Source organism: Nanorana parkeri, unplaced genomic scaffold, assembly GCF_000935625.1.
Source record: "Nanorana parkeri isolate BGI_ZX_2015 unplaced genomic scaffold, ASM93562v1 scaffold140, whole genome shotgun sequence".
Taxonomy (NCBI): domain Eukaryota; kingdom Metazoa; phylum Chordata; class Amphibia; order Anura; family Dicroglossidae; genus Nanorana; species Nanorana parkeri.
In genome coordinates this window covers 291,982-307,598 of record NW_017306408.1, presented here as the reverse complement: position 1 = coordinate 307,598, position 15,617 = coordinate 291,982, and the positions used below count along the sequence as shown (strand labels likewise).

Genomic DNA, 15,617 nt, shown 5'->3' with positions numbered 1-15,617 from the left:
CTTCCCAGTCAGGCTTTGCAAAAGAAACTGACTTTCCATCTGGTTGGTACATGGATTACTACACATGGCACATCCTCTTCACTTTCTGCACTGTCTCAACTGAATGTGCAAACAAATCTTCTATTTGACCAGAAGAATGGAAGTTTTTGTGCCGCAAACCTTCAATAAAAATGAGGCGTTCTCACATACATCATTTCGCCTCCTTCAAAATACCAAACAAATGACTAATTCTCCAAATAATCTGCATATAATTATTTCATTATTGACGGCAAGCACTGTTTGTTTTCGTCTGCATGTCTGTCATTTTGGCTATCCACTAAAGCACATAAACAGGCAAGACTTCTGAAAGCGTAAAATAAAGGTAACAAACGCATGCATACCAAACTGTCAATTGTATTTCGGATGGCGTGGAACCATTCTTTTATGGTGATGTCTACATCCGACTGCAGAAGGATTTCACTTCCTGACAGTGTTGTGATCTGGGAAGAGAAATGTATGGTAAGCAGGTGTTGAAAGATTATTTATTAATACTAAACAAGGCTCGTCCATGGGATTTCTATTGTATCCATATTAATGAGAGAGAGAGAGAGTTAAAGAAGAACTCCAGGTTTTAGAAAAAATTAACCCTGGCAGTCGGGCTACCCCTGCACTGCAAGGGTTAACTGTTCATTATTTTCTCTAGGGGCTTAAATAAAGACTAAATACACACCAGTTTCTTGATGCTGCCTGTCTGCTAAACCAGTCCCCACAGCTTCTTCTCTGGGCTCAGTCGATCTAAGCTCCACTAGTAGCCCCACTGCAAGGGTTCATTTTATTAAAACCTGGATTTTTTTCTTTAAGGCCTTGTTCACACCAAATGCGTTCAGGGTTGTTTTTGGTTAAAAAAATGTGTTTGCATGCGTTTTATGCATTTGCATGCGTTCCAGAGCAGGTAAAATAGGGCTTGCTGCAGTTTTTTTACATGCTCTGGAACTGAACGCTGCAGTGTGAACTAGAGCCCAAAATACCATTGAAATACATTGGACGCAGTTTTGATCCGGTCTGTAACAGATCTGCTCTGCTCCTGGAACGCGCTTGGTGTGAACAAGCCCTAAAGGTGATTAAAACAAATACAGTGGAAGGCAGTGAAAGTGAAAGCCATAAAAAAATCAATTGAAAAAAAATTGTATAATATACTCACCTTACAGTGCGTTTCCTGGCCACTTCCTCTAGGTAATGCTGTTGTCACTGTGGGGTCCTTAGAAAGCCAAATATCCCAAATCTTGTGAGACGACACACAGGAGCACATTCTCACAAGATATGAATTCTTCATCTTTCCCGGGATCATGCAAGAAGTCCAAGTGACATCACCTTTGCCTATTTGAGCCTGTGAGGTCTGTTTTAAAATGTATGTAAACCGTAACAATAAACTTATCTTATTTGCTACCTTTTATAGGTTAAATACACCATTGCAACCATTTTGTTATATCTGTTTGATAAGCACAAAAAATACTTGTTGACCATGTCAGATGTTCAGAGCTTCCCTTTATCCTTTGCACTCTTCCTTTGTTATCTCAAAGAGTCTAATTAGCTCTCCCAGATCATCTCTTGGACTTGTCAATGCCTTAAGAGCTGAGTGCATTTCTGCTAGATCAACATGTATTTTTCTGTACTTGCAGGAACTTTAAAGGGATAAAATATGGGAACATATGCATGGATTGCAAAGATGTTCTCCATATATCTTTTCCCTGATATGTACTTTAAGGAACACTTCAGTCAAAATGAAAAGAAGCCTTAAAATTCATATACGGTACATAGAATATCTGGGCAAAGTATCTGTTTTTCTTCTAGGAAAATCTGTAGTATATCATACCATCTTATCAATTTAAATTACCCTTTGGCTAGTAATCTGGTATTCTGGAAGACTGATTATTGAGCCATGTGACTGTGACATTGTTTGTTCATTGCAATTTTCTTGCCTTTTCAGAGTGAGATAGGGAAATGTCAAAGCCACAAAAGATGCAGTTCTTCCCAGAAGCACATTATGAAGGGATCAATCCAATCCAAAAAGTTTCTGGCTTAGGTAGAATCTGAGGAATCCGGAAGCAACGTAGTTCCTAGTTTAGTTCATGTTCAATTTTTTGTGTTCCTGTTCACCTTGGGGTGTTAATTCCACCTAATACTAATAAATGAAGAATCCAGCAAGAAGATTGGGAGCTTCTCATAATAGCCGAGGCAGTTGTGCAGACTCTGGAGCGCAGATATCTCACCAATAGAGTACCAGTGATACATTAGGAGCCATACGATGATTTTAAGAAGAGAGAACATGGAAAACCACTACACTGAACCCAAAGATGCCCTCAAAAACACCCTGCCAACTAGCACTCAGCAAACTTGTCCAATTTACTTTGAAGACCACAACCACTTTCAGAAACCTACTGATTTTCAATGCTGGCTTTGTCACCCAGCTGCAGATAGATCTCAAAAACCCATCAAAAAGCAAGGGCTTCTAATTGCATCTGAACAAACCTCAAAAGAGTGAGCTGTGGTGGCCCCACATCTACTCAACAGATCGGGAAAACCATTTAGTACATGTTTCCGATGTGTAACCCCCACCAATCAAAATAAGGGGAGAGATGGTGTTGTTACATTCTCCCTAAATAGAAGACCATTTTAGCTCTCTAGACTTAACAAATTAAATTGGAACTAAACTCTGAAAATAAAAGCTTGCTATGAGCTGGATATCTTTGGTAGAAGAGGCATGCAGCATCCTATCTGACAATGTCCTATCTTTCCCCTAGGAATTTTTTTATTTTCTATGTACAATGTATGATGATTGCACTGAGAAGTACACTCCTGGGTCATGGAGATGCCTGGAAAAGAGTTGGGTGATGGGAATGATGTACCTCCTCTGTGCATGATTAGGATTACATCATCAGTAGCCACCAAATTCCTGTGGAGGAAATGGTGGCAAGGGATGGATTGGATATTGACAGTCTGGATCAGACAGCACTAGAGGGGGGCAAACTTGCACAATATGGCAGTATACCACCCAGCAATTCTGCTATAAAGTTAACCTGTGCTTTGCCTATGCCGTATGCAGTGTAAAGCAACAACACTTTCATGTCCACCGCCATTTTCCCACACATTCTTACTTTACCTTTACTCCCACACTGCTCCTTTTGTCTGCCTAAAGCAAAAAGGAGTGCCTTTTACTTCTTAGTATTGGCGAGCGTGTGTATCTCCCATGATACAGCACTGGGAACCTAAGTGGCCAATTGCCATGTCCACAAATGTCACATAGGGGCAGAAAGAGAGATCTTAGCACTGAGATATCTCTAAACAGACCAACATGGAGCTTACACATGGCTTTTACTCTTTGATCCCAAAGGGAAATGCAATAGCTTTGTTCTTTAGAAAGAGAAGGTGAGTTTAAGCAGCTGCGTGGGCAACCATTTATGTGGACCTGTTTCTTTGCTATGCATAAGCAAAGCACATGTTCGCTTTAAACCTCCTTTAAGGTCATTCCATTTACCTACTTCTTAATTTAACCACTTCAAGACCAGGTGTTCAGGCCCCCTTCCTGGCCAGGCCATTTTTCAGTATTCAGCGCTGCGGTACTTTGACTGACGTTTATTCCGTCATGCAACGCTGTACTGAAATTAATTTTATACCATTTTTTGGGGACAGATAGAGCTTTATTTTGGTGGTATTTAATCACCACTGGGGTTTTTATTTTTTACTATAATTATGAAAAATTACCGAAAATTTGTGGAAAAAAAAGTTTTTTTTTAACATTATGTTAGGAAACATTTATTATTACCCAGTTTTTTGGTAAAATATAAAAGTCGGGGTCACGTCGGGTAAATAGACACCAAACATGTCAAGCTTTAAAATTGCGCGCACCCGCGAAATCGCAGAAAACTACCATACCCAAAATTGGCCATAGGCGACACTTTAAAAGCTTTTACTGCTCATCAGTTTAGTGTTATCAGTGATTGATGGCCCTAGACTTATTGCTCTCACTGCGGCGTTCGCAGCGATATGTAACATGTGCGGCGTAATGGGCGCAATCGTCTTTTTTGCCACGTATGCGCCCCGGACACCTGTTTGCATGCGTGTATGTATGGGTGGGGACTTTAATTTTTTTTTATTAATTATTTTTTTATGTGTTACTTACATTTTTTTTGGGGGGGTGACTTTCATTTTTTTTTTTCATTGAACTTTATTGCTACCACATACGGGGCTAATAAAACCCCCCTATGTGATAGCTAAATATGTGGCAGGTCCTCTTTATGGAGACATCAGGGGTCTCCAAGACCCCATAATGTCACCTAGGACCCCCCAAAAGAAGCTGATGAAGCACAGATCTGCTCCATCAGCTTCTTTCCAGCTTCCGAAGCTGGAGAGTGACACAAGAATGCGGAAGTGATGTAATATACAACACTTCCACATTCTTTCAGAGGAGAGGGGACCGGTAACAGCGGGACAACGGCGTGGGGGACAGTGGAGGGGGCGCACCGATCGTTGCAACATACAAGCGATCCGCCGGCTCTACAGCCAGCGGATCGCTTGTACAGTATGTTAACAGGCATCACTGCCTGTTTTTAAATATCGGCCATTTCCCGCTCGCGGGCGTGTCTGGGCGGACGTCTAAAGGCGCCCACTCAGATCTAGAGAGCTCCCGGCCGGCCGGTTTTTTTACTACGGCCGGCCCGGAGGTAGTTAAAAAGAAAAAAAAAACTTTTAGAAGACTGTTGACTTCCATTAAATCCTGTTCTCCAGCAACAAATGCGCAGAAATCTCAATATATACCCATGTCCTCTCATGTGAACAAACCCTTTAGCAGTTGCAGATAAATGTGATAATGATAGTAATAATCACAGAAGTAATGAAAATAAAGTCCTAGGTATTGCCGAGGATTTAAGCCACTTATAAAGAGCAGTGCCGTCGCATATTGATGCGAGCAAACCTTTGTATCGCTCGGAGAGTCTCTGTTTTATTTCTCGCAGATTAACTGTGCTTCTCTATTTTTATCTTTTCAATTTGGCTCATAATTGTACCATCACATCACAGCTCTGTCAGTCCATATTCGAAGTGCTAAAATTAACACGAATGTAGTAATACTGAAAACGGAACACGTCGGAGCAGAAAATATGTTAATGTACAATTTAGTACAAACATTCTATACTGTGAAATGGCTCGTGCCAGTAGACCATTTCACTATACAGAATACATTTGTAATGATGTGAAAGCATAGTTCAAGCTAAGCAGTAGGCACAGTTTCTCTTCCTTCATGCTGTTACGTTCGCCACGCACACACATCAATTCTACATCCTTTTTTTATTTTTTTATTTACTGAGACTTTGTGATCATATTTGTACATATTTTCTTTCAAAAGTGCCACATATGTGGTGTTTGTTTTATTTCCTACATTTTAATAAAAATTGTGAATTCATTAATTTCCTATTAATTATTATTTATTGGTGTGTGTATAAATATAGAAAATAATTAATAGGAATAATAATTTACCCTATATTGATTTTTGTATTTAAGCTCATTTCTGTCTCCAGGCCTGATGTCTCTTCAAACACAAGGATTACAATGCTACCTCTATATGCCCTACATGCACCATGTAGCACCATTGTCACCCTATGATAAGCGCTCCTGCTGTAGCTCCTGCTTCCTATCTGTGAATCTGTTCAGTTCTTCACTACCCACCTCCTCTGTGATTGGCTGTACAAAAAAAAATCACCTATTGCTGTGACACAGAGAGCTGCTGAGCTATGCACGCCTCATAGAATTTAAAAGACAAACCTGGAGATATTAAGTGGAGGTGCTACATGACTGTGGGGAGGGCTTGTCCCCTGGGAAAGGATTAAAGATGAGGAATAATTAGTGGGTCTTATCTGATTGGAGGAGAGGGTCAGGTGGCCGGGAGGAGCCACATGGGAAGGAACTTTAGGGGCTGCTGGGAATCCTTTCTGGAAAGTCGATGGAGGAAGCAAGTTGTCCCACCCACCCTCCCGTTTTTCAGGGTGCAGGTGTTACAACAGCTTGGCGGATAAGGGGGTCTTTGGGATTTAAAAACAATGTGAGAAGGGCACAAAATGAGGGGAGTATTTGGTGGTTTGGTGCTTCGGGGAGCTTGGCTCCTTCAGGAAGTCGGGCATAGAATTTGCAGGAATTGTCCTCGAGCTGATGGGGGTGCAGGTGGGGACATGGGGTGAATTTACAAAAACCCATGCCACACAGTCCGTGTGTTCTATTGGGAACTAAAAAAGGGGGCAGAATTGATGAATCCAACAGTCAAAAAAAATGTAAGCTAATATAGCCCCATCACCTTTTGTGAGGTGGCTACTAGAAATGTATTGATTGCCAGGGCTGTAGTCAGCCTGGCTGGATTATAGTTGGCATTTATCTGGTTAATTCCAGGTGTCCTGGCATTAATTGCATCTACCTGGGTGGAGTCCACTGTAGTGTGGGGCAGCCAATGAGGGGCACTGTGAGTGTAGGTGCAGTTTAGCAGCCAATGACTGGGGTTTTCTCAACCTGTGTTGCATGCTGGGATAGTGTACATATACTCCAGGGTATTGCCAGGTGCTCAGTCTGGTTCGGGACCAGCCATCCATTAGTCCAGGTTGGTGTGCTGTCCAGCCTGCCCCCCAGGCTCGGCCTGGGGCCCGGGATGCTGGAGTGCATGAAGTATTTTGCTTAGCCTCAAGTGTGGCTGTTGCTAGAGGAGTAGAACCAGGAAAGCTGAGGGCTGCTGAAGGTACCTGGAACATAGTGGACCTCAGGAACAAGTCTGGTGTCACTCCTGTTCAGGATCTGTGCTCATTCCTGCTCATTTGCTACTCAAATTGCTATTCGCTGTGCTACAAATGGATCTGCACTGAGATGCTAAAATGGGCTGGTGAGTCTGGAGTCTATGTCTGTACCACCCTGAATGTCTAGCATCCCTATACACTCTCTCCCCAGTGTGAAGATGTTAATAAAAGTTATTCAGCATTCTACTTCTGGAGTTGATATCAACTTTGTGGGCACTAGAAAAAGGGTAATGCTAATGGAGCAGCTGAAGACCAAATCCCATCTGTATTCAAGCCACCTGAGTGGTCCTGACTGCTGCCCGAGATATAGTAATTTGTTTCTTATTTTGCCCCAACATACATTTTAAAGGAGAACTATGAGATGAGTGATTTCCACTCACCTCATAGTTCTAGCCAACCTGTGACAATGAGACTGTCACAGGTCGGCTCAGTAGATCGGGAGGTGAGCGAACACATACCAGGTTCGCTCACCTCTCAATCCTGTCACGGCTCTCTGCCGTGACAGGGGGAGGGGCTGGATTCCCCTCTCCGATCTGCCAGCGCTGACTGGCGGAACAGACGGGGGAGGGGGCGGGTACAGCTGGCTCTGCCTCTAGATAGGCAGAGCCAGCTGTCACTCACGCAGCTGGGCGGATCCCGTCATCTACGTCGGGATCCGCTCTGGCTGCGGCGTCTCAGTATACCACGAGCTGTAGCTCGCGGTATACTGAGCTTAGGGTAACGGGAGGACGCTAGTTTGTGTCCTCCCGTTACCCTAAGGAGAACTATGGGGAAAAACACTGACCCCATAGTTCTCCTTTAAGTCCACCACACATGTTGTAATGTTAACTGTGCACTCTCCTTTAGATTTACCAACAAATATGTGATGCAATGTCCTGCCCGATTGCATACCAATTGCAAAACCGATTGCTACAAGCTCGCTCCCGGAATAGACTACAATCTCAACACAAATGAGCTTGACAAGCTTGGAGCGCTGACTACTTTACCACACACACAGGGACCATGGGGAACAAAAGTAGCCCCCCTCCAGGAGGAAGGACAGTGTCAGCACCCATTCAGAGATGATTGGAGGATCTACAGCCAAGTGATACACAAATAAGATACATTTCTGTTAATAGTTAAGATGCTTGGATGTATTTTTAAGATATAACTCCTGAGTTTAGTGTCACTTTAAATTTTTTTATGGGTTCAAGATTTGTGATATTTATATTTTGTATTACTAATAAAAAAAAAATTCTCGCAGTGCAGGATTGCTTTCTTTTGGTATTGCTAACGAAGCTCTGATCTGGAACAATTAAGCATCAAGTGAAGTCTCAATAGTCAGAACTCATGTTTATTCTGCGTCAGCGACTGACTAGGAAGAGAAGCCAGAATCAGCCTGATGCAATATTTCTATGACAGGTTCGCTTAAAAATGTCCAGGAATATGTTATATTCATCAAATATTGGCAGAAAGAGGTTAAATCGCGAGCGAAAGAGACAATTACAGCTGGTGGAATCAGCATCCATTTGTGTGCTCTGAGCTCCGTACATCCTCCTCTGTGCAGCTCCAGCCTTCAGAAGAACTCAGTAAAGAAGCTTTTAAAGACTGCTACTGCTCTCTACAGTTTAAAAGCATCCACTTCTTAATTACATGTGATAATTCACTTTGTTTTTTTTTCTTCCTTCTATTGCCATCAAAGCTAGCTTTTTTTTTTTTTTTTTAGTTAAAAAATATTGAAGCTCACTTTATATATATTGACTCTACGGCTCCTGTGATAAATGAGCCTTGCAAGGGTTTTCCACAAAAGCGTAGTTGCACTTTGCGCTATCTAAATTTCAGCCCCTCTGGGGAACGGGTATTACTAGATGCAGTTAGCTTTGAGCCTGGCTGGCGATTGACCGATTTATGATCACAAGGCTTCAAAACTGATCTATAAGTCGACAATAAAAAAAAAAAAAAAAAAGCAAAGCGTTATTATGTTGGAGTTTACTGGAGGCTGGCGCGCGGTGGTAAGTCTAGCGCTTCACTGGGACGAACATACTGAAAGACCTACAGGAATTCCAAGACAAATCTGCATGAATATGAGAAATCACAGGACTGTCATTTCTCATATCAATCATGATCTGCTCTTGTTAAATAGCTTTTGAAAGCTTGTCTTAATACGTGGAGCACTTAAGGCGTAGTCTGACATAAATATGCATGTGATTTTTTTTTTGCAATCTTAAATTTGTTAAGTCAATACGGAATTCAAACTGTTTTTTTTTTTTCTTAATCATTTAATCTTATACTAATCTTACGCAAACATATTTTACAGAAAATGTATCACCTCGTATTTATTCAAATTATGTATTTACCAATTTTAAATGTATTTATTTTTAATAAAAAAAATTGCATTTATATGGATAACAAACATTTATTTAAATTGGTCTGCATTTAATCTAAAAAAAAGTACATTAAACTCAGAAATTAATTCTTAAAAATACATTCAAGTAACTTAACTATTAATAAAAATGTATCTTATTTGTGTATCACTTGGCTGTAGATCCTCAAATCATCTCTGAATTGGTGCCGACACTGTCCATCCTTCTGGTGGGTGACTACTTTTGTTCCCTATGGTCCCTGTGTGTGTTGTAAAGTAGTCACCGCTCCAAGCTCGCTCCCAGAATGGACTACAATCTCATGGTTAGTTTACTAACTTATATTAAAGTTAGAGACCATCACTGGAATGATCTTGGAGCGGTGACTACATTACACCACACATGGGGACCTTGGGGAACAAAAGTAGTCACCCTCCAAAAGGAAGGACAGTGTCAGCAACAATTCAGAGATGATTTGATCTACAACCGAGTGATACACAAATAAGATACATTTTTGTTAATAGTTATGGCACCTGAAAGCATTTTTAAGATTTAACTCCTGAGTTTAGTGTCACTTTAAGGCAGGAAAATTAGACTTCTTAATATCTTTGTAATATCTCTACATAGGTTTAATGTTTAATTCATCACCTGCAAGAAAAGAAAGGACTTCAGGAGGATGCTATTTTTTTTATTGACAGGCCAGTAAGGGAATACCCCACCCACCGGACGTGTAAAGGATATCTATAGTGTATATTGTGTCTTCATTATACACATGAATCATAAAATGTTTTAAAACTATAATTTCATAAATATTCATTTTTTCAGTCATGCAGTTATTAAAAAAGCTACATAAGAATATTAAATATTTGCTATTTTAACCAGCAGAAGAAGCCCTAGACTAATTTTAACATATGTATCATAATTTTACTAATCTAAGCGGCTTTGCCTAAAAAATGATGTTATTTACTGAATAGCTAATGCTTGCTCAAACTTAGGGGCCAATTAATAAATCTTACGCCGGTTTATAAATCTTCAACCATACGCTGGGCGACTGCCATTTACACGGCATTCTTGACACTTGATGGAGTCAAGGAAGATAAGAAATTCCTATGCTCCTCGGCTACATCGAGTGTCAGAAATGCCATGTAAAGGCATTGGCCCAGCGTATGGGTATGCCTGGATGGAAGATTTTTAAAATTGGCCCTTTAGTGTTGTCCCTACGATCAAATCAAAGCTGACCATGCTAGTTTGGCCCATTTACCGCATGGCAACCACATGACTTTGTCCAGTCCCACCTTTCACACTTTGTCTTATTGTGAAATAAGTCTGGTGGACTGAACGACACTTATTTGCATCAGGCCCAAAGCTACGCATGCAGAAGTCATCACTGTGAACTAATTAGTGAAAATTCGGATATCTGTTTGTTATTGCAGCACTGCGAAAAGTGACATTGATGCCGAATGGGGAAATCTACAGAGATATCAACAGCAGCCCAGCCATGCAGAGACATTTAAATTAAATATGCCTGTGAAATGTTATATACAGAAATCATTAGTGACATTACCCTTCATAATTATAAGAAATATTTATGTCAGAAAACAATGGCCCTTTAAAGGGAAAGTATATTTCATTTTTTTTAGCTGTATGTGAATATGATAAACTCTATGTAAAAAATCTTAAAGCATATGTAAACCTAATCCCTAGAATCTAACAACACCATAATATGATTTTAGAAGTCATTTCAATATGTCTGCAGCTTTTATTAAAATAGTATATTTTATTAAAATATACCTGGTGATCCTGCCATGGAGGTCCCTGCTCATGCACCTCCTTTTAGGGTGACAACACTGTGTCCTTGTATATCAATTGCGCTCCTGCATTGTCACTCTGTCACATGGGCTTCCATTGGAGACTAGAAGTGTCCACTTCAGCAAACTTTATGCAGGCATTGTCTGGTGTTGTCACCTGGCTTTTCCCCCGGGTCTCACTTAAACCTTTAATACAAGCAGCAGTATATATAAACATGTGTACACTAAGCTTGGCCACAGCACACATATCTGAACATGTACCGTGTAATGAACCAGCACAGCAAATACTGTGGATCTTTTTTTTAACTTGTATTATTTTTTAACAATCACCTTTATGTCTGGACATATTGTGTGGTTTTGTTTCTGTATGAGAAGCACATTTAAAATCCATAACTGTGGTCAGATAGATTCAAAAACATCTGATAATTTTTTTATTTTTTTTAAGTTTAGCCATCGTATGTTTAGAAGCTGGATTGTACATTCCATTGTAAAACTCTGCACAGACCTATTTTAAAGTATTATTATCATTATTATTACAGGTATTTATATAGCACCGACAATTTACACATCCCTTTACATGCTGCACATTCACATCAGTCCCTGCACTCAAGGAGCTTACAATGTAAGGTCCCTATCTCACATGCATACAGGGACAATTTTGACAGGAGCCAATTAACATTCCAGCATGTATTTGGAGTGTGGGAGGAAACCGGGAAAACCCGGGGGAAACCCTCAAGCACAAGAAGAACAACATGCAAACTCCTTGTAGATAGTGTCCTGACTGGCAGTATGCATGTGCGATAGGGACCTTAGAGGTTGTTCTGTACATGCAGAGTATAATGGGTGCCCCTGGCATTTGCATAGCTGCAAGGTAGTGGTGTTTGAATTTTGTGGCAGTTCTGAAAAATTGCTGCAAGTTGCAAATTGTTTAGCCAAATAAAGCGGTAGTAAACCACATTATGGCACACTTACCCTAAAAAGGTCCCCCACTATAGCCATTGTCCCTACTTCCGGGCTCCCATGCATCCTCTCCAACTATTGGATAGTCACTGATGATGTATCTCCTGCACATGCGCATCTTAGAGGTGCCGTGAATGAGCTGAAAGTGTACACTACATGGCGCATGCACCATACATAAAACATTGCTCCGGGAAAGGGGAGAAGCTTTTTGGCTTTTTTGACTTTGTGAGTCTGTTCTTCCAGAAATGTCTACCTCCCAGCAATTTTTTTTTCACTTTACTTCTACTTTATTTTTTATTTTTTTTAGTTTTGGATAGAACAGGGAAGGGCTAGAACCGATGTCAAGTTTTCATTCTTTATTCTTTGTCCCTGATAGGTAAATTCATCCCCCTGTTTGTCCTGGTCCCCATTGACACCAAGATGTAAATAAAAAATGTTACAGCTGTCACCAAAACAAGAGGTTAGGCAAAAGTTTCCAATGGGGACAAGTGTTCCAGTGTAATCTGTCAAAGAGGGGAGCTACCATTACTTTATAGAGATTTACTCTGACTTCCGGTTGCACCTCTGGTACAGGAAGTGGTAGGAAATCTCCCCAACAGGACGCAGGGAACAAAAAATAAAAAACTGCCATAGAGTTTAATCCTCCCCTACTCTATCCAAAATGTAAAAAAATGCGTCTTGGGCTATACATACATTGTAAACTGGAGAGGTCATTTATTAACAATACACATTGTTTAGTTTAGCAATTGTATACATTACAGTGAATGTTTAGTAATCGCTTTCTTTTATCCATAGACCAAGGTGTGATCCTTTACCAAAAATTACTTCAGCGTTTTTTTAATCAAGTAGACCAGCTTTTGAAGATATATCTTTTCTTAAATATGTTGCTGCAGAACATAGGATGTTGCATGTTTTAAAGTCTTTAGACATGTAAACTATCTATGATCAACCTAACGTTATTTAATTTAAAAAAAACCCAAAGGTTCTTTATTATGATTGTTAAGTTTTAGTTTACTCTTTTTTTGTGCTACAATATTATTGAACCATTTTAGGCTAAGACAACATTCTTCAGTGACTGAAGTGGCAACAGTGACACCTGTAGGTTGGAAGAAGATTAGCTCTGCTCAGTGATACCTGGAAGAATAGCTAATTATGCAAAAAAGTAATAATGAAAAAAAAATATTCTTCTTTGACATAACTTATTGTGTAACTGATCTTCTATGTTTTGTGATAAAATTCTGCAACGGGATTGGACAAATATTAGCACTGCTGCTTTACCAAATAATGGACACAGCTAAACATCCTTTATATTAAAATCGATACCAACAACATGAAGTTGATGTCATTTCAAACAAGAAATGCTACAGTAAAAAACACTGTAAGTGTTTACAGCCATACACATGTGGAATTTAAAAAAACTAGCATGTATGTGTAGCCATTGATGCATCTGAATTCCCATTCCCCAAAAAGCGTGTTTTCCATTGATGACTAAATTGGAGTCATACTTTTTGCTGGTGCTTGGTTGGGGCAGGCATAGGCACAGCATGGCTCCCACTTAGGAAGATTATTCTGCATAATTCAACACCACTGACTGCCTAAAATAGCTCCAAAAAAATCACACACACACACAAAAAAAATTGATTTTAGTTGACTGGTTTACAAGCTTACCTAATTTCCATATTAGCAACCCTAAAATTTACAGAAACTGACAAACCTGTTAGTAGGCTATATCTGAAACAGTTCTGCTTATATTTAACCTCATAATTATGGATTAGCTCAGATTAGGATCGAAAACGGTCCAAACTTGAGGTCCACCAAACCTAAAGGGAGCTCCCTTCAACCATTGAAGGAAGCTCCTTCCAAATCCTGCCGTCTTCACCTTCGTAACATCTCCAATATATGCCCCTTCCTCACCAATGAAACCACAAAGCTGCTCATCCACTCACTCGTTGTCTCTCATCTTGACTTATGCAACTCCTTCCTCATTGGCTTACCTCTACACAGGCTATCCCCCTTCAATCTATCATGAATGAGGCTGCTAGACTCTTCCACCTAACCAACTGCTCAGTGTCTGCAACCCTCTCTGACAATCCCTCCACTGGCTTCCTATGGCCTAAAGAATAAAATTCTAAATATTAACAACCACTTAAAAAGCCATCCACAACTCTGCCCCCGGCTATATCTCAAACCTTGTCTCAAAGTATCACCCTAACCTTCCCCTCCGCTCTTTCAAAGACCTAATGGTCTCTAGCTCCCTAGCCAACTCCTCCCATGCTCACCTCCATGACTTCTCTAGAGTCTCTCCCATCCTTTGGAACTTTTTACCCCACGTCAATCTATCTACTACTCTGACTGTGTTTAGGTGATCCCTAAAGACTCATCTCTTCTGGGAAGCCTATGCTGCCTCAAACTAACCACTGAGCTATCACTTTCTCAAACAATTCATCCCCACACTGCTATCTCCTCATGTATCACTTGCCCCTCTTCTTTAGATTGTAAGCTCTCACAGGTAGGGCCCTCCTTACCATTTTGTCTTGTAATTGTAATGTCTTCCTTATATTGTAAAGCGCTGCACAAACTGTTGGCGCTATATAAATCCTGTATAATATTAATAATAATAATGCTGCCCAATTAGTTGTGAGCTGGGATATAAGCAAAGAGTTTGGATGCAGTGACGTCAATTACCTCATGTGGTTACATGCCCATATTTGGTAAATTACATTTACCTAATATGGCTATGTGGCCATATAAGGTCATTGATGTAAGCAATGGGTCGGAATGCAGTGACATCATTGACATTATATAGCTACATATCTATATTTTGTAAACTACATTCAACTAATATGACTAAAGTATGTGGCCATATAAGGTCAATCACATGAGCACAAACATCCCGCCTCTTTGCTTACATGCAGCTGTGGGGCAGATCGTCTGGCCCACAGCTGATTGGGTAGAGGTGGGTAGTAGGATCTAGGTGTTCAATGCTGGACCTCTGTTGCATATTATTTGGGTTTTTTAGCCGTCTGTTTCCCCATTGCAGAGATTTACCTTAACTGCCTGTCTCAGTGGCAGCGATCATGAGAGCAGTAAGTGAGGAAAATCTCCCCAATGAAGGCACAGACAGATATCACTACACATTTCTATGCAAAAAGAAAAAAAAAATGGAATTCCTTTCTAAAGAACACCAGTGATTAGGAAAACACGGATTGCCATTGAAACATAGCCTGCCACTGAAGGCTTGTTTCTAAACATTTTAGTTGCCTGGCTATATTTGTCTTCGGTGCTTCTGTGCCACTGCCCAAGAACAAGCATGCAGCAAACGTGAGTGATAGAATGGTCAGCATTCCGAAGATGGTGACTGAGAAACCGGTGAAAATAAAGCATCAGTATGACAGCCAGGCATCAAACATTTTTCAGAAGGAGAGTCAGGAATGGCATATTTCTCCCATGACAGGTTCCCTTTTGCATTCTCCGTTCTGCAATGGCTGCCTCACAATTATTTATTTTATGTCCTTGTTTAGAGATTTCGTAGAACAATTTAGTAAAATGTGTATTAAAGAGCACTGACACGGTCCAGCAGATAAGGAATTATTGAAGAGAAGGAGTCTTTTCTCATCTTTTCCATTAGTGACTGTTTAAACTCTTCCTATTAGTTTGGAAATGTCTTTTTTTCCAATTAAATGTTAATGAGATGTTAAATC

General features: G+C 40.3%; 1 protein-coding gene across 1 annotated transcript in view; it reads right to left on the bottom strand.

Moving 5' to 3' along the window:
* Positions 1-15,617, bottom strand: part of ARHGAP15 (Rho GTPase activating protein 15) — a 409,873-nt gene that overhangs the window by 199,248 nt on the left and 195,008 nt on the right. Inside the window, exon 8 of the mRNA XM_018554050.1 lies at positions 381-479. Within this exon, the coding sequence (XP_018409552.1) occupies positions 381-479 (99 nt within the window). The remainder of the gene's footprint in view (positions 1-380; positions 480-15,617) is intronic.